Raw genomic sequence first — 18,664 nt, 5'->3', positions numbered from 1 at the left:
AGATTATACGAGATTATTTCAAGAGGGGGATTAAAATCGGGGGGGGGGGGGGGTTGGGGGTTGGTGGTTTTTTTTTTGGTTTTTTTTTTTTTTTGGAATAAAATCGCTGCCGTGGAGCAGCTGCTCAATTTGGGGAGGGGGGTGAGAATTGGCAGCGGGTGGTCCCGGACCCCCTTGGGTGAGGTTTGGGTTTTGCTTTAAATCCCTAAATCTGGTTATTTTTTCCCTCTTTCCTATTTTTTTAATCCCAACCGGGATAATTTGGAGGTTTGAGGAGAGAGTCACCCTCTCGGGGTGGATTTAATTCATCACCCGCCGATTCCCAAACGGGCCCAGGGGCTCGGCACCTGGGGCGCTGCTTTTTGGGGCAGAAAAACGGGATTTAGGATTTGCTGCTGTCGCTTTTTCACCCGATGCTGCGGCTCGGGGTGGGGGCTAACACCGATGGTTTGCGAGGTTAAGCCGAAACCCTGGAGTTTTCCGAATAACGCGGGGATTTGGAAACCTGTTCGGAAGATTTTTATTTTTCTATTTTTATTATTTTTATTTTTATTTTTATATTTTTATTGTTGTTATTTTTTTATTTTTATTTTTATATTTTTATTTTTTTCAGCCTGGCCCCTCCGGGTCTAGGGTGGGACGGTGGGATTTTTTTTCTCCACCCCGTTCCCCAATCACGATGGGCTGAGGAGGCTCTAGAAAAAGGGCAGTTTCATCCCCCCCTCCCCCCCCCAAAAAAAATAACTTTTAGGAGCGTTTTTAGTTTATTTTGAGTCATCCTCCCCTCCGATTTGGCAAAAAAAAAGGGGTTTTCAGAGCACCGTGGCCCTGCGATCCCAGCGCTGGCGTGAGGAGCGAGTTTTCTTTGGAAAAAAATCGGTTTTCTTTGGATTTTTGGGGGGGAAATAGAGAGAAGCAGGTGTATTCTGCGGCTGTATCTTTACCCTCGGAGGAGCCAGGGACGGGGAGGTTGAGGCCGGTGCCCCGGAATGGGATGTTCTACCCCCAAAAAATGCTGAACCCCACCTGGGAGCCCCAGTTTTCCCACCTGGGAGCCCCAGTTTTCCCACTGGGAGCCCCAGTTTTCCCACTGGGAGCCCCAGTTTTCCCACTGGGAGCCCCAGTTTTCCCACTGGGAGCCCCAGTTTTCCCACTGGGAGCCCCAGTTTTCCCACCTGCCTTTGCCCAAGGGCACGTGAAGCCCCTTCCCATGGGATGGAGGAAAATTATCGCCGCCGAGACCCGGCCTCGCCAACCCGGGCTGCTCCTCGGAGACGATCTCGCCTTTGTACCCGCTGCCCCGCTCGTTAGGCTGCGTTTAATTAAAGCTTTCAGGTATTGATTTAACATCCCCTCCCAGCAGATGTGATCTCAGCCAGCTTGCGGCGTAATTAGCGGGGATTAGGCAAGGACCGGACAGGAGAGGAGGTGGGTTAATGCCAAACGCAGACGGATTTAACGCTCCTCGTCTGTCCCGGCGTTCCGGGTTGGCGAGATCCCGGCGGAGAAACCAAAGCAGGGCTGGAAAACCGGGAATGATGGCGGAGGCGGCGGCCCAGGGGCTCGAGGTCTTTGTGCCGGGTTAACGGTTAGGCTCGACGATCCCAAATTGCCATCGGAAATAATTTGGTGGTTTATTGAGTTGATTTTCCTGATCCCGGGAAGGATGGGCAGCGCTGGAACCGGCTCCCCAGGGATGTTACGGGATCACCATCCCTGGGAATATCGGGAAAAACGCGCGGATGCGGCGCCGTTTAGTGCTGGGCTTGGTTTAACGGTTGGACCTGACGATCCCAAATTCCCATCGGAAATAATTTGATGTTTTATTGAGTTGATTTTCCTGATCCCAGAGCGGGTGGGTGAGCACTGGAACTGGCTCCCCAGGGATGTTACGGGATCACCATCCCTGGGAATATCGGGAAAAACGCGCGGATGCGGCGCCGTTTAGTGCTGGGCTTGGTTTAACGGTTGGACTTGACGATCCCAGATTCCCATCCGAAATAATTTGATGGTTTATTGAGTTGATTTTCCTGATCCCAGAGCGGGTGGGTGAGCGCTGGAACAGGTTTCCCAGAGATGGGATGGGATCGCTGGGAAAAAACGCGCGGATGCGGCGCTCGGCGGCGCCGTTTAGTGCTGGGCTTGGTTTAACGGTTGGACCTGACGATCCCAAATTTCCATCGGAAATAATTTGATGGTTTATTGACTCGATTTTCCTGCTTGGATCTTTTAATCGCCACCGCTAACCCTCTGCTCTCCCCCCCGGATGCTGCAGGATGGCCTGGGAGCGGCGGCAGCGCCCGGCGTGAGCACCGACGGCGGGGACCACCATGCCGCGGCGGAGCGGTGACACCGGGCGCCACGGGGCTTCGCTCGCCACCAACCGCCCGCCGCTGAGCGAGGCCGTCCCGGCGCGGCCGCAGCCATGACTTCCCGCCTCCCCCCGCCGCCACGTGGCTCCGTCAGCGGACCATGAGCTCCCACCGCCCGCCCCGGCACGATGGCACCGAGGCCGAGGGCTGCCCGCCGGCTTTTTGGGCGCAAAACGGCAGCGTGCCCGCAACGGGGGGCGAAGCCCCTCGCCTGGCCCCCACCACGCCAGCCGTGCCCAAGATGGGGGTGCGCGCCCGCATCGCCGACTGGCCCCCCAAGAGAGACGCTGCCAAGGACCCCCCCGGCGGTGCCAGCCCGTGCCGGGACGCGGCAAGCAGCCGGGGTTTGGCCGGGGGGCAGCAGCCCCTCGCGGGGGTCTCGGGCTTCAAAGCCCTTCACCGCCTGGCGCGGCGGCGTTCCAAGGACGTGGAGTTTCAGGAGGGGTGGCCTCGCTCCCCGGCCAGGGGCTTGGCGCCGCTGCGGCACCGGAGCAGCAGCGAGGTGACGCTGAGCGAGTGTGACCCGGAGGAGCCGGCGGAGCCGCGGGGGACCAAGCTGGGGGGGGGGGCCGGGCTTTTCCGCGAGTACGGCAGCACCTCCTCCATCGACGTGCAGGGCATCTCGGAGCAAAGCTTCTTCGAGATGCTCAACGAATTCCGGACCGAGAAGCCGGACCGGCGAGCGCTCACGCCCGAGCGCCTGGGAGAGGCCGGGTTTCCTGCGGGATCGTCCCCTGGGATCAAGGCGGACGGCAGGAACGGGGCCCGGGATGAGCCGTCGGCACAAGGCAAGGAGAAATCCCGGCGGAGATGTCCCAAGGGTGATGCCGGAGGGGAATCCATCTTCAGGAAGCTCCGGAGCGGCCGAACCGAGGGGGAGGCAGGGAAGGAGGCGGAGGAGCCGCGGGCGCCGGAGCCGGGCAAGGCCTGGATGTGCCAGAAGAGCTTTGCGCACTACGACGTGCAGAGCATCCTCTTCGACCTCAACGCCGTGGCCGTCGGCCGCGCCGTGGTAGCCCAACGCCGCAACACCACCACGGGCGCCTCGGCTGCTTCGGCCGCCACCGCTCGGGCCGGCGCGTTGGGAGGGTCCGAGCCGGCGCTGGGCAGCGCCGAGGATCTGAACTGTAAGGAAAACCTGGAGCACGACGTGGGGGACAACACCAGCAACGAGCTCCTGCTCAGCTGCCCCCATTTCCGCAACGAGATCGGCGGCGGCGCCGGCGGCGGCGAGCGCAACGTCAGTTTTTCCAAAGCCTCGGCGGGATCCCCGGGGATCCAGCCGGTTGAGGGGGGATTCCTGGAATCTACCCTCGCCCTCCGGCCCACCAACGCCGGCATCTCGGTGCTGGAGGTCCCCAAGGAGCTGCAGAGGAATCCCAACCGCCTCAAGCACTACAGCGTCGAGCACGTGGATCTGGGCGCTCGCTACTACCGGGATCATTTCCATGGGAAAGGTGAGAGCTCCGAGGATATTCCCGGGGGGTGGGGGGGCTCCGCAGGCTCCCCCCCCGCCTCGGTGAGATGCTGCTGGTGACGGGGAGGCGCTCAGCGTGGCGGGGGGGGGAAAGGGGGCGCAGCCCGCTCGCGGCGTAAAGCCCCCCCAGACCCTTCCTCCGGGTCGGGGGGGGGGAAGGTCGGAGCATCCCTGGGGTGCGCCCAGCTCCAGCCCAGCTCCCAGTTGCGGGGCTGGACCGGTGGGAAGGGGCACGGTGACGCTTCCCCCTCCCCCCCCCCCATCCCTCTTCCAACCCCGTTTCTCTCGGGCAGAGCACTCCAACTACTTCGGGGTGGACGAAAAACTGGGACCGGTTGCCGTCAGCATCAAACGGGAGAAACTGGAGGACCACAAGGACCACGGCCCCCAGTACCAGTACAGGATCATTTTCCGGACCAGCGAGGTAGATCACGGAGGGGAGAGGGTTGGAAAATGTTTTGGAAAAAGGGGATCCGGGAAGCTCCATCCCCCAGCGCTGATGGTTTCTCTTCCCACCTTGGGGGTGCTTTGCTTTCTTTCCTAATTTATTTTTTTTAAAAAAACAAACAAACAAACAAACAAAAAATATTTTGGCAGCTCGTCACCCTGCGTGGCTCCATCCTGGAGGACGCCACCCCCACTGCCACCAAGCACGGGACGGTGCGGGGTCTCCCGTTGAAGGACGCGTTGGAATACGTCGTCCCGGAGCTCAACATCCACTGCCTGCGCCTGGCCCTCAGCACGCCCAAGGTCACCGAGCAGCTCCTCAAGCTGGACGAGCAAGGGGTGAGCGGGGAGGGGGAGGAGGGGGTTGGGGGCTCCTGGGCTGCTTGGGGGGACCGGGGTTGACCCCCCCCCGCCCCCCTTATCTCCCTGCAGCTCTGCCGGCGGCACAAGGTGGGCATCCTCTACTGCAAAGCGGGGCAGAGCTCGGAGGAGGAGATGTACAACAACGAGGAGGCAGGACCCCCCCTGGAGGAGTTCCTCTCCCTCCTGGGGGAGAAGGTTTGCCTCAAAGCCTTCAGCAAGTACGCGGCTCAGCTGGACACCAAAAGTGAGGCACTGGGGGGTGGGGGGCACACAGACGGGCCCCCTCCCCCCCCCCCCACCTATTTAACCCCCGGCCTCCCCCTCCGCAGCTGACTCCACCGGCACCCACTCCCTCTACACCACCTACCAGGACTACGAAATCATGTTCCACGTCTCCACCATGCTCCCCTACACCCCCAACAACCGCCAGCAGGTAACCCCCGACCCCGGGGAGGAGGGGGGGGGGGGCACCCCAATGCCTCCATCCCCACCCCCTCCCCGATTTGAGGCTCTCCCTTCTTTTTCCCATGTCTGTTTGGGGATTTTTATTTTTTTTTTTTTTTTTTTTTTTTTTTTAAATCCATCTGGGACTCAACCGTCCGTCGCGTTATCGTTCGTAGCTGCTGCGGAAGAGGCACATAGGGAACGACATCGTCACCATCATTTTCCAAGAGCCCGGGGCTTTGCCTTTCACCCCCCAAAATATCCGCTCCCACTTCCAGCACGTCTTCATCATCGTCCGAGCCCACAACCCCTGCACCGACAACGTCTGTTATAGGTGAGACAAACCGTGGGGGAGGGGCTCCGGCTTCGGGATCCAGGGTTGATTCTTCTGGGCTTTTGGTTTCTTTTCGAGATTTTTTTTTTTTTTTTTTTTTAATCATTTTTTTTGTTCACCCAAAGGGTTGTCGGGGGGGAGGGGGGCTTAGGGATGCGGTGGGGTCGGCTGGACGTGATGATCGTCACGGTCTTTGCCAACCCAAATTGTTCCCTAATTCCATTATTTTATCCACAAAAAAAAACCAACCAAACAAACAAACATAAAAAACCACTAATTCCATGATTTTATCCAAAAAAACCCACAAAAAACGCTTAATTCAGTGATTTTACCCCCAAAACAACTCTCACAAAACACGCCGATTGCGAGACTTTACCCCCAAAACAACTCTCACAAAACACGCCGATTGCGAGACTTTACCCCCAAAACAACTCTCACAAAACACGCCAATTGCGTGACTTTACGCAAGAAAAAAAACCCACAAAACCCGCTAAGTCCCTGATTTTACCTCAAGAAAAAGACCACAAACCCGCTGATTCCCTGATTTTACCTCAAGAAAAAGACCACAAAACCCGCTGGTTCCCTGATTTTACCTCAAGGAAAAGACCGCAAAACCCGCCGAGTCCCTGATTTTACCCCAAGAAAAAGACCGCAAAACCCGCCGAGTCCCTGATTTTACCCCAAGAAAAAGACCGCAAAACCCGCCGAGTCCCTGATTTTACCCCAAGGAAAAGACCGCAAAACCCGCCGGTTCCCTGATTTTACCCCAAGGAAAAGACCGCAAAACCCGCCGAGTCCCTGATTTTACCCCAAGGAAAAGACCGCAAAACCCGCCGAGTCCCTGATTTTACCCCAAGGAAAAGACCGCAAAACCCGCCGAGTCCCTGATTTTACCCCAAGGAAAAGACCGCAAAACCCGCCGAGTCCCTGATTTTACCCCAAGGAAAAGACCGCAAAACCCGCCGAGTCCCTGATTTTACCCCAAGGAAAAGACCGCAAAACCCGCCGAGTCCCTGATTTTACCCCAAGGAAAAGACCGCAAAACCCGCCGAGTCCCTGATTTTACCCCAAGAAAAAGACCGCAAAACCCGCCGAGTCCCTGATTTTACCCCAAGAAAAAGACCGCAAAACCCGCCGAGTCCCTGATTTTACCCCAAGAAAAAGACCGCAAAACCCGCCGGTTCCCTGATTTTACCTCAGGAAAAAGACCGCAAAACCCGCCGGTTCCCTGATTTTACCTCAGGAAAAAGACCGCAAAACCCGCCGGTTCCCTGATTTTACCTCAGGAAAAAGACCGCAAAACCCGCCGAGTCCCTGATTTTACCCCAAGAAAAAGACCGCAAAACCCGCCGAGTCCCTGATTTTACCCCAAGAAAAAGACCGCAAAACCCGCCGAGTCCCTGATTTTACCCCAAGAAAAAGACCGCAAAACCCGCCGAGTCCCTGATTTTACCCCAAGAAAAAGACCGCAAAACCCGCCGAGTCCCTGATTTTACCCCAAGAAAAAGACCGCAAAACCCGCCGGTTCCCTGATTTTACCCCAAGAAAAAGACCGCAAAACCCGCCGGTTCCCTGATTTTACCTCAGGAAAAAGACCGCAAAACCCGCCGGTTCCCTGATTTTACCTCAGGAAAAAGACCGCAAAACCCGCCGGTTCCCTGATTTTACCTCAGGAAAAAGACCGCAAAACCCGCCGGTTCCCTGATTTTACCTCAGGAAAAAGACCGCAAAACCCGCCGAGTCCCTGATTTTACCCCAAGGAAAAGACCGCAAAACCCGCCGGTTCCCTGATTTTACCCCAAGGAAAAGACCGCAAAACCCGCCGGTTCCCTGATTTTACCCCAAGGAAAAGACCGCAAAACCCGCCGGTTCCCTGATTTTACCCCACGAAAAAGACCGCAAAACCCGCCGTTTCCCTGATTTTACCCCAAGGAAAAGACCGCAAAACCCGCCGGTTCCCTGATTTTACCCCAAGGAAAAGACCGCAAAACCCGCCGGTTCCCTGATTTTACCCCAAGGAAAAGACCGCAAAACCCGCCGAGTCCCTGATTTTACCCCAAGGAAAAGACCGCAAAACCCGCCGAGTCCCTGATTTTACCCCAAGGAAAAGACCGCAAAACCCGCCGAGTCCCTGATTTTACCCCAAGGAAAAGACCGCAAAACCCGCCGAGTCCCTGATTTTACCCCAAGGAAAAGACCGCAAAACCCGCCGAGTCCCTGATTTTACCCCAAGAAAAAGACCGCAAAACCCGCCGAGTCCCTGATTTTACCCCAAGGAAAAGACCGCAAAACCCGCCGGTTCCCTGATTTTACCCCAAGAAAAAGACCGCAAAACCCGCCGGTTCCCTGATTTTACCCCAAGGAAAAAGACCGCAAAACCCGCCGGTTCCCTGATTTTACCTCAAGAAAAAGACCGCAAAACCCGCCGGTTCCCTGATTTTACCTCAGGAAAAAGACCGCAAAACCCGCCGGTTCCCTGATTTTACCTCAGGAAAAAGACCGCAAAACCCGCCGGTTCCCTGATTTTACCTCAGGAAAAAGACCGCAAAACCCGCCGGTTCCCTGATTTTACCCCAAGGAAAAGACCGCAAAACCCGCCGGTTCCCTGATTTTACCCCAAGGAAAAGACCGCAAAACCCGCCGGTTCCCTGATTTTACCCCAAGGAAAAGACCGCAAAACCCGCCGGTTCCCTGATTTTACCCCAAGGAAAAGACCGCAAAACCCGCCGGTTCCCTGATTTTACCCCAAGGAAAAGACCGCAAAACCCGCCGAGTCCCTGATTTTACCCCAAGGAAAAGACCGCAAAACCCGCCGAGTCCCTGATTTTACCCCAAGGAAAAGACCGCAAAACCCGCCGAGTCCCTGATTTTACCCCAAGAAAAAGACCGCAAAACCCGCCGGTTCCCTGATTTTACCTCAGGAAAAAGACCGCAAAACCCGCCGGTTCCCTGATTTTACCTCAGGAAAAAGACCGCAAAACCCGCCGAGTCCCTGATTTTACCCCAAGAAAAAGACCGCAAAACCCGCCGAGTCCCTGATTTTACCCCAAGAAAAAGACCGCAAAACCCGCCGAGTCCCTGATTTTACCCCAAGAAAAAGACCGCAAAACCCGCCGAGTCCCTGATTTTACCCCAAGAAAAAGACCGCAAAACCCGCCGAGTCCCTGATTTTACCCCAAGAAAAAGACCGCAAAACCCGCCGAGTCCCTCATTTTACCCCAAAATAAACCCGCAAAAACCGCCGAGTCCCTGATTTTACCCCCCAAAAAGACCGCAAAACCCGCCGAGTCCCTGATTTTACTCCAAAATAAACCCACACAAACCACTAAGTCCCTGATTTTACCCAAGAAATCACCCGCAAAACCCGCTAGTTCCCTGATTTTACCCAAGAAATCACCCGCAAAACCCGCTAGTTCCCTGATTTTACTTCAAGAAAAAGACCACAAAAACCGCTATTTCCCTGATTTTACCCCAAAATAAACCCACAAAACCCGCTAGTTCCCGGATTTTACCCCAAGAAAAAAACCCACAAAACCCGCTAGTTCCCTGATTTTACCTCAAGAAAAAGACCACAAAACCCGCTGAGTCCCTGATTTTACCCCAAGAAAAACCACAGAAACCGCTAATTCCCTGATTTTACCCCAAAATAAAACCACAAAAACCGCTAGTTCCCTGATTTTACCCCCCAAAATAAAACCCCAAAAACCGCTAGTTCCCTGATTTTACCCCCCAAAAACCCCCACAAAACCCGCTAGTTCCATGAGTTTACCCCGAAACTAACAGGTTCCTCTCCGTCCCCTCAGCGTGGCGGTCACCAGGTCCAAGGACGTGCCGCCCTTCGGCCCCCCCATCCCTCCCGGCGTCACCTTCCGCAAATCCGACGTCTTCCGCGATTTCTTGCTGGCCAAGGTGATCAACGCGGAGAACGCGGCTCACAAGTCAGACAAGTTCCACACCATGGCCACGCGCACCCGCCAGGAGTACCTGAGGGACCTGGCTGAGAACTGCGTCACCAACACGCCCCTCGACTCCGCCGGGAAGTTCCACCTCATCTCCTTGGCTTCCAAGAAGAAGGAGAAGACCAAGGCCCGCGCGGGCGCTGAGCAGCACAGCGCCGGCGCCATCGCTTGGCGCGTCTCCGCTCAGGATTTCGCCCGCGGAGCCGAGATCCCTTGCGCCTTGGCCATCTCCAACGAGTTCGTGGTCCTGCTCGACCTGGGGGCCAAGGAGGTGGTCTTCAACTGCTTCTGCGGCGACGTCATCGGCTGGACCGCCGACGCTTCCACCCTCAAGGTCTTCTACGGCCGAGGCGACCACATCTTCATCCGGGCGGCCGAGGGTGGCCCTGAGGACATCAAGGACATCGTGCAGAGGCTGAAGGTGAGCGACAAAACGACCAACCGCCCCCCCCCCCCCCCCCCATAGCCCCCCACCCCCTGAAACACGGAGGGCGGCGCACCTTGGGCATCTTCCACGCACCCAGCGCTTCGGAAATTTATTTTTTTTTACCAATTTGGTGGTTTCGGAGGAAGCGGGGGGGGGGGAATACTCCCTGGGGGTGATGGGGAGCCCCCTCCTCACCTTCCCCTCCCCCGCCGCAGGTGATGACGGACGGTTGCGAGACGGTGGACATGACCTTGAGGAGGAACGGGTTGGGCCAGCTGGGTTTCCACGTGAAATACGACGGGACGGTGGCGGAGGTGGAGGATTACGGCTTCGCCTGGCAGGCCGGCCTGCGGCAGGGCAGCCGCCTGGTGGAGATCTGCAAGGTGGCCGTCGTCACCCTCAGCCACGACCAGATGATCGACCTCCTCCGCACCTCCGTCACCGTCAAGGTCGTCATCATCCCGCCCCACGAGGACGGAACCCCTCGCAGGTACGTGGGGGGGCTGGGGGGGCGGGGGGAGCCCCCTGTGCCTTTCCCTGCTCCAAACCTGCCTTCTTTTTTTTTTCCCCCCCCCCAAAAAAAAATTTTGGAGGGCAAAGCCCCCCCCCCCCACCGGGAGAAACCCCCGCACCGGGCACGGCCACCGCGGCGACGGGTTGAGTTAATGACCAAACCGTAATTAACGCCCCCCCCCCCCCCACCGCAGAGCGTTGCTTTGCTTTGCCGGTGGGGGGGGGGGGGGGGGGTGGCCCCCTGAGGGTGGGGGGGGGGGGTGGGGGTCCGCCGGCGCTGACCCCCGCCGCTTTTCCAGGGGATGGGCGGAATCCTTGGAGATGGGCAACGCGGAGCCGAAGGGAGAAGCGGAGAATTCGGCGAGCAGCTCCCGCCCGCCGTACCGCAGCCACGCCGCCTGGCAGTGGAGCGGGCCGGCCTCCCACAACACGCTCCCCCCGGGCAAACGGACCGAAACGCAGCCCCCGGCCCACCGCCCGCCCAAGCAGCCCACCGTGCCCTACCGGGAGCCGCAACCGTTGCACGGCAAGAGGTGAGTCGCCGCGCCGCCGCTGCGCCGCCGCCGCCACCAGCCCTTCGCCGCTGGCCCGTGGCAATAATTCCCCGTTTTTTCCGTGGGGGGGGGGGGGCCAGGCCCGTCAGTTTTCCCGAGACCCCCCATTCCGCCTCCTCGTCGCCGGCGGGAGCGGAGAGGCCGCAGCCGTACCGGCAACCGTCGGGCAGCTTCTCGGCACCGGGCAGCACCGGCGCAGCCTACGCTCGCTACAAACCCTCTCCGGAGAGGTGCGGCGGCACCGCGGGGTGCCAACTTGGGGGGAGGGGCGGGGGGGAGATGGGGGACGTTGACGTTTTGGGGGGGTCCAACCCATCCCCCTGCTCTCCCCCCCGCAGGTACGGCGCCTCGCAGCGGCCGCCGTTGCCCTTTGAGCCGCACGGTGGCCACGATGGCCCCTCCAGCGGCGACTCGTCGTCGGGGGGGCTCAGTAGCCACGAGAGCACCATGGAGCGGCACAAGCCAGGTAGGGGAAGGTGGGCGGGGGGGGGGGGGGGGGTCACCCCGCTGTCCCTTGGGGGAGGGGGGGGGTCAAGGGTGACCCCTCGGGTGACGGACTCGTTGCAGAGCCGCTGTGGCACGTACCGGCCCAGTCCAGGTTGCCGGGGGGCGGCGGGGGCAAGCGGCTGGGCCGGCAGGAGCCGACGGGCAAAGACTCCCCCAACCGGCACTCCAAGGTGAGGGTCCCCCCGTCCCCCCCCAAACCGGGATGTGGGGGGTGGGGGGGGAGCGCTGGGTGACCCCTGGTGACCCCCCCCCCCGTTTTTTTTTTTTTTTTTTTTTTTTTTTTTCTTTTTGGGGGGGGGTGGGGAGGGGATCCCAGGGTGACGGGCAGGGGGCTGCGCGGGTGTCCCGGCAGGGTGACGCGCAGTACTCGAGCCACTCCAGCAGCAACACGCTCTCCAGCAACGCCTCCAGCGACGAGCGTTGGTTCGACGGGCCCGATCCGGCGGAAACGGAGCCGGAGCCCCTCGCCAAAGGCGGCTCCAGCGACAGCGGCATCGACACCGCGCTCTACGCCTGCAGCCCCGCTGCTCGGGGGGCTGCCCCCAAGCCCCCCCGCCCGGCACCGCAGCGGGACAAGGTCCCCAAAACCTCGCCGGCGTCTTACTCGGCTTTCCAGGACGATCCCGTCCGTCCCGGTGACAAAAAGAGGGAAACGTCCCCCACCGTCGGCACCGGCAGCCAGCCCAAAAACTACCGGCACAAAACGGGGACCCCCGCAACCTCGGGGACCCCCGGCAGCAGCCCTGACCCCTTCAAACAACCCAGGTGAGCAGCCCCGCCGTGTCCCCAGGGAGGATCTCAGCTTTTGGGGGGGGCTTAGGGGGGGGGGGGGGGGCGGGCTTTACCCCCCGGCCCCTGGGGTGAGCCTGGCTGTGTCTCCCCCCCCCAGCAGCTCCCAGTCCCGGTTGGGGTATCCCAGCTACGAAGCCCCCCGGCCCCCCCCCAGCTCCCAGCTTTCCGCTTCGGTCCCGAAATCCTTCTTCTCCAAGCAGACGGTCAGGAATAAACACGCTACGGGATGGAAACGTGCCGACGATACCCCAGACCCCAAAAAGTAGGTGCTGGGGTGGGGGAGGGGGGGGGGGGGGGGGGAGAGCTGCAGGACTCCCATCCTGGGGGACTCCGGCGTCTTGAAAATGAATCTTCCTGGTATCCCGGAGGATTTGGGTTGGGGGCAGGTGGTCCCAGCAGAGTCTGACACCCCCCCCCCCCCCCCCCCCCCCCCCGCCCCGTTTTTATCGGGACAGGCAGGTGGACGCCGGCACCAAGAACGTTTTTGGGCAGCCGCGGCTGCGGGCGTCGCTGCGGGACCTGCGCTCCCCCCGGAAAAGCTACAAATCCACCATCGAGGACGACCTGAAGAAACTCATCATCATGGACAGCGCGGCCGAACCGGAGCGCGACGCGGTGAGCCGGGCTCCGGGGGGGGGTGGGGGGGGGTGGGGGGACACACAGCCCTTCTCCCTGCGCTCAGGGGGTCACCCCGGCGGTTTTTTCCCCCCCCCTCCCCCATCCAGTCTCCCCCCCAGAAGGGGCTGCAGCGGACGCTGTCGGACGAGAGCCTGTGCGGGGGGCGGCGGGATGCCGGTTACGCCGCCGGTGCCGCGGCGCTGGATACCGACGTCCTCTTCACCAGCACCTACCCCTCCAGCACCCTGCCCAGCCGCCGGCAGCACCCCCCCGCCGCCAACGGCAGCCTCCCCGAGAAGAAATGTGAGTGGGGAAAGGGGATCCGGGAATTGTCGGAATTGTCAAATTGTCGGAATTGTCAAATTGTCGGAATTGTCGGAATTGCCGGAATTGTCGGAATTGCCGGCATTGTAAGAATTGTCGGAATTGTCGGAATTGCCAGAATTGTCAAATTGCCGGAATTGCCGGCATTGTCGGCATTGTCGGAATTGTCGGCATTGTCGGCATTGTCGGAATTGTCAGAATTGTCGGCATTGTTAGAATTGTCGGAATTGTCGGAATTGTCGGAATTGCCAGCATTGTTAGAATTGCCGGCATTGTCGGAATTGCCGGCATTGTCGGAATTGTCGGCATTGTCGGAATTGCCGGCATTGTCGGAATTGTCGGAATTGCCGGCATTGTCGGAATTGTCGGAATTGTCGGCATTGCCGGCATTGTCGGAATTGTCGGAATTGCCGGCATTGTCGGAATTGCCGGCATTGTCGGAATTGTCGGAATTGTCGGAATTGCCGGCATTGTCGGCATTGTCGGAATTGTCGGAATTGTCGGAATTGCCGGCATTGTTAGAATTGCCGGAATTGTCGGAATTGCCGGCATTGTAAGAATTGTCGGAATTGCCGGCATTGTAAGAATTGTCGGAATTGTCAAATTGCCAGAATTGCCGGCATTGTTAGAATTGCTGGAATTGTCGGAATTGCCGGCATTGTCAGAATTGTCAGAATTGCTGGCATTGTTAGAATTGTCGGAATTGTTGGAATTGTTAGAATTGCTGGAATTGCCGGCATTGTTAGAATTGCCGGCATTGTCGGAATTGTCGCAATTGTCAGAATTGCCGGCATTGTAAGAATTGTCGGAATTGTCGGAATTGCCGGAATTGTCGGAATTGCCGGTATTGTCGGAATTGCCGGCATTGTAAGAATTGTCGGAATTGTCAGAATTGTTGGAATTGTCGGAATTGTAAGAATTGTCGGAATTGTCGGAATTGCCGGCATTGTTGGAATTGCCGGCATTGTTGGAATTGTCGGAATTGTCAGAATTGTCGGAATTGTCAGAATTGTCGGAATTGTCGGAATTGTCGGAATTGTCGGAATTGTCAGAATTGTCGGAATTGCCGGCATTGCCGGAATTGTTGGAATTGCCGGCATTGTCGGAATTGTAAGAATTGTCGGAATTGCCAGAATTGCCGGAATTGCCAGCATTGTTAGAATTGCCGGAATTGTCGGAATTGTAAGAATTGCCGGAATTGTCGGAATTGTCAGAATTGTCGGAATTGCCGGCATTGTAAGAATTGTCAGAATTGTCGGAATCGCCGGCATTGTAAGAATTGTCGGCACTGCTGGTATTGTCGGAATTGTCGCAATTGTCGGTATTGTTAGAATTGTCGGAATTGTAAGAATCGTCAAATTGTCGGCATTGCCGGAATTGTCGGCATTGCCGGATTTGTTGGCATTGCCAGTATTGTAAGAATTGCCAGCGTTGCCGGAATTGCCGGAATTGTTGGAACTGCCAGCATTGTAAGAATTGCCGGAATTGTCACCATTGTCGGAATTGCCGGAATTGTCGGCATTGCCGGTATTGTAAGAATTGTCGAATTGCCGGAATTGCCGGAATTGTCGGCATTGCCGGTATTGTAAGAATTGTCGAATTGCCGGAATTGCCGGAATTGTCGGCATTGCCGGTATTGTAAGAATTGTCGAATTGCCGGAATTGCCGGAATTGTCGGCATTGCCGGTATTGTAAGAATTGTCGAATTGCCGGAATTGCCAGAATTGTCGGCATTGCCGGTATTGTAAGAATTGTCAGCATTGCCGGAATTGCCAGAATTGCTGGAATTGTCAGTATTGTCGGAATTGCCGGAATTGTCGGCATTGCCGGAATTGTCGGCATTGCCGGTATTGTAAGAATTGCCGGAATTGTCGGCATTGCCGGAATTGCTGGAATTGCCGGAGTTGTCACCATTTTCGGCAATTGCCAAAATTGTCGGAATTGTCGCCATTGCTGGCATTGCCGGAATTGTCAGTATTGTCGGAATTGCCAAAATTGTCGGCAATTGCCAAAATTGCCGGAATTGCCAGAATTGTCGCCATTGCCGGAATTGTCGGCATTGGTGGAATTGCCGGAATTGTCAGCCTTGTCGGCAATTGCCAAAATTGTTGGCATTGCTGGAATTTCTGGAATTTCCGGAATTGTCAGAATTGCCAAAATTGTCGGCATTGCCGGAATTGTCTGTATTGTCGGAATTGTTGGAATTGCCAAAATTGCCGGAATTGTCGGCATTGCCAGAATTGTCGGCATTGCCAAAATTGTCGGAATTGCCGGAATTGTTGGCATTGCCGGTATTGTAAGAATTGTCGAATTGCCGGAATTGCCGGCATTGCCAGTATTGTAAGAATTGCCGGAATTGTCGGCATTGCCGGAATTGCTGGAATTGTCGGCATTGCCGGAATTGCCGGAATTGTCGGCATTGCCAGAATTGCCGGAATTGTAAGAATTGCCGGAATTGTAAGAATTGCTGGAATTGTCGAATTGCCGGAATTGTAAGAATTGTCGAATTGCCGGAATTGCTGGAATTGTAAGAATTGCTGGAATTGTAAGAATTGCTGGAATTGTAAGAATTGCCGGAATTGTAAGAATTGCCGGAATTGTCAGTATTGTCGAATTGCCGGAATTGTAGGCATTGCCGGAATTGTAAGAATTGTCGAATTGCCGGAATTGTAGGAATTGCCGGAATTGTAAGAATTGTCGAATTGCCGGCATTGCCGGAATTGTAAGAATTGTGGAATTGTCGGCATTGCCGGCATTGCCGGAATTGTAAGAATTGTGGAATTGTCGGCATTGCCGGCATTGCCGGAATTGTAAGAATTGTCGAATTGCCGGAATTGTCGGCATTGCCGGAATTGTAAGAATTGTAAGAATTGCCGGAATTGTCGGCATTGCCGGAATTGTAAGAATTGTAAGAATTGCCGGAATTGTCGAATTGTCGAATTGCCGGCATTGCCGGAATTGTCAGAATTGCCGGAATTGTAAGAATTGTCGAATTGCCGGCATTGCCGGAATTGTCAGAATTGCCGGAATTGTAAGAATTGCCGGAGTTGCCGGCATTGCCGGCTTTGCCGCGCCCCTGATCTTTATCAGTACCGTTGAATTCCCGGGGGCGGCGCTTGCCCCGTGGCGCCCCTGTCCCTGCAGCCCCCTTCTCCGCCTCCGAGCTGTCGCTGGCCGAAGCGCGGGACAAGCCCCCGCTGCGCCGCATCGATCCCGGGATGATGCCGCTGCCGGACACGGCGGCCGGGCTGGAGTGGTCCAGCCTGGTGAACGCTGCCAAAGCCTACGAAGGTAGGGCTGCCCCTCCCCCCCCCCCCCCAAAAAAAAGGGGGTCGCCCCCCCCTAGAAAAAGGGGGTCCCCCAACCCTCCCCCCCCCAAAAAAAAGGGGGTCCCCCGCCCCTTCCTCCCAAAAAAAGGTGTCCAGCCACCTCTTTCCCCCCAGCTCTTTCCCCCCCCCCAAAAAAAGGGGTCCCCCCACCTCTCCCCCCCCCCTAAAAAAAGTGGGTCCCCCCCTCTGCCCCCCCCCCCCCCCAGTTTTGGGGTGCTGTGGCGCCGGGGGTGCTGAGCCCCCGCTGCCTTCGCAGTGCAGAGAGCCGTCTCCCTCTTCTCCCTCACCGACTCCGTGCTGAGCCCCGACCCCCCCGAGAGGCAGCCGGCCCCCCCACTCAGGTACAAGGGCTGGGGGGCTGGTAGGAGGGGGGGGGCACCCCCACCCTAGGCCCCCCTCCCCACCCCCACCCCACCCCAACGCCGTCCCCGTGTCCCCCACAGCCAGCCCCCCCCCCCCTGGACCTGCCGGGGAAGGTGTCGCAGCTGGAGGCGATGCTGAAGCAGCTCCACAGCGACCTGCAGAAGGTACCGGGGGGGCCGCGGGGGGGGGGGGGGCGGGGGGTCGAGGGGCCGGTGGTGTCACCGACCCCCTCCCCTTGCGCCCCCTCCCCCCCCCCCCCCCAGGAGAAGCAGGACAAGGTGGTGCTGCAGGCGGAGGTGGCCAACCTGCGGCAGAACAACCGGCGCCTGCAGGAGGAATCGCACTCGGCCGCCCGGCAGCTCCGCCGCTTCGCCCGCATCTTCTCCGGCGCCGTGGACAAGGAGGAGCTGTGAGCCAGCCGGGGGCGGGCTGGGGACACCGCCACCCCCCCCCGGGGCACCGCCACCCCCCCCCGGGGACACCGCCACCCCCCCCGGGGACACCGCCACCCCCTCCTTGGGGACACCGCCAACCCCCCCCCCTCCCGGGGCAGCTGGAGTGTCCCTATGGGACCAGGAGCAGCCTGATGCGACTGAGGGCCCCTGGATGGGGCCAGGACTGTATATGGGACCGGGGGCCTCCCTATAGGGCCCTGAGCATCCTATAGGGCCAGCAGAATCCATAGGGGGCCGTGAGCATCATCAGGGGGTCCCAGCCGGTCCCTGAGCATCATCAGGGGGTCCCAGCCGGTCCCTGTATGGGGCTGAAGAGCATCCCTATAGGGCCTTGTAAGGTTTGGGAGCATCCTATAGGGTTGGAGCATCTATAGGGCCCTGAGCATCCCTATGGGACCAGCAGAATCCATAGGGGGCCGTGAGCATCATTAGGGGGTCCCAACCGGTCCCTGTATGGGGCTGAAGAGCATCCCTATAGGGCCTTGTAAGGGTTGGGAGCATCCTATAGGGTTGGAGCATCTGTAGGGCCCTGAGCATCCTTGGAGGGACCGGGAGCATCCTATAGGGCCAGCAGAATCCATAGGGGGCCGTGAGCATCATCAGGGGGTCCCAGCCGGTCCCTGTATGGGGCTGAAGAGCATCCCTATAGGGCCCTGAGTGTCCTTGTAGGGTTGGGAGCATCCTGTAGGGTTGGAGCATCTATAGGGCCCTGAGCATCCTTGGAGGGACCGGGAGCATCCTATAGGGCCAGCAGAATCCATAGGGGGCCGTGAGCATCATTAGGGGGTCCCAACCGGTCCCTGAGCATCATCAGGGGGTCCCAGCCGGTCCCTGAGCATCCTTGTAAGGGTTGGGAGCATCCTATAGGGTTGGAGCATCTATAGGGCCCTGAGCATCCTTGGAGGGACCGGGAGCATCCTATAGGGCCAGCAGAATCCATAGGGGGCCGTGAGCATCATCAGGGGGTCCCAGCCGGTCCCTGTATGGGGCTGAAGAGCATCCCTGTGTGCCCAGTAGCCGCCCCCAGTACGGCCCCAAACCGCCCCACAAGGCCAAGACCCATTTCTATAGGGACAGAAGCAGCTCTATGGGGCTGGGAGCCGCCATATGGGGCTGAGAGCGTCTGTATGGGGGCAATGAGCATCCCTATGGGGCTGAGGGCATCCATAGGCGACCGACAGCCCTCCCTATGGGGCTGAGGGCATCCATAGGGGACCGACAGCCCTCCCTATGGGGCTGAGGGCATCCATAGGCGACCGACAGCCCTCCCTATGGGGCTGAGGGCATCCATAGGGGACCAGGAGCCCTCCCTATGGGGCCATGAGCCTCTCTATAGGGCTTAGGGCATCCATAGGGGACCGAGGGCATCCATAGGGGACCAGGAGC

The 18,664-nt window shown here is 58.4% G+C and overlaps 1 protein-coding gene and 1 long non-coding RNA gene across 11 annotated transcripts; both read left to right on the top strand.

Annotated features, from left to right (window-relative positions):
- The first annotated feature begins 2,252 nt into the window (after positions 1-2,252).
- Positions 2,253-18,448, top strand: SIPA1L3 (signal induced proliferation associated 1 like 3). Of its 10 annotated transcripts, XR_005102146.1 has the most exons (21): positions 2,253-3,829; positions 4,143-4,273; positions 4,447-4,635; positions 4,729-4,903; positions 4,989-5,092; positions 5,280-5,437; positions 9,241-9,817; positions 10,039-10,313; positions 10,636-10,869; positions 10,971-11,120; positions 11,229-11,356; positions 11,458-11,567; positions 11,750-12,162; positions 12,287-12,451; positions 12,645-12,804; positions 12,915-13,110; positions 16,276-16,422; positions 16,904-16,987; positions 17,087-17,471; positions 17,804-17,948; positions 18,127-18,448. XR_005102146.1 is itself a non-coding variant. In XM_037374797.1 (20 exons), the coding sequence occupies exons 1-20, from the start codon at positions 2,473-2,475 to the stop codon at positions 17,841-17,843; spliced, it is 4,914 nt and encodes a 1,637-aa protein (XP_037230694.1). In that variant the 5' UTR covers positions 2,253-2,472; the 3' UTR covers positions 17,844-18,448. The 10 variants fall into 10 exon arrangements, 7 of the variants coding, with proteins under 7 accessions (XP_037230694.1, XP_037230692.1, XP_037230690.1 ...); XR_005102147.1 differs by having other exon boundaries at positions 17,087-17,723; positions 17,804-18,448; XR_005102148.1 differs by lacking the exon at positions 17,804-17,948 and having other exon boundaries at positions 17,087-17,787; positions 17,967-18,448.
- LOC119142084 lies at positions 14,553-15,917 on the top strand. Its single transcript, XR_005102149.1, has 2 exons — positions 14,553-15,734; positions 15,780-15,917. It is a non-coding gene; the product is annotated as an uncharacterized LOC119142084 (long non-coding RNA).
- Positions 18,449-18,664: the final 216 nt, after the last annotated feature.

Source organism: Falco rusticolus, unplaced genomic scaffold (assembly GCF_015220075.1).
Source record: "Falco rusticolus isolate bFalRus1 unplaced genomic scaffold, bFalRus1.pri scaffold_225_arrow_ctg1, whole genome shotgun sequence".
NCBI classification, from domain to species: Eukaryota; Metazoa; Chordata; class Aves; order Falconiformes; family Falconidae; genus Falco; species Falco rusticolus.
Note: the sequence above shows the minus strand (reverse complement) of the source record. Positions and strands in the feature narration are given on the sequence as shown.

What these genes read in the sequence shown, in the direction of transcription:
- SIPA1L3 (XM_037374793.1), top strand. Translation starts at nt 2,473, where the DNA reads ATGAGCTCCCACCGCCCGCCCCGGCACGATGGCACCGAGGCCGAGGGC. An exon ending in GGATCATTTCCATGGGAAAG is followed by an intron (nt 3,830 to 4,142) that starts GTGAGAGCTCCG and finishes TCTCTCGGGCAG; the next exon opens with AGCACTCCAACTACTTCGGG. An exon ending in CAGCCTCCCCGAGAAGAAAT is followed by an intron (nt 13,111 to 16,275) that starts GTGAGTGGGGAA and finishes CTGTCCCTGCAG; the next exon opens with CCCCCTTCTCCGCCTCCGAG.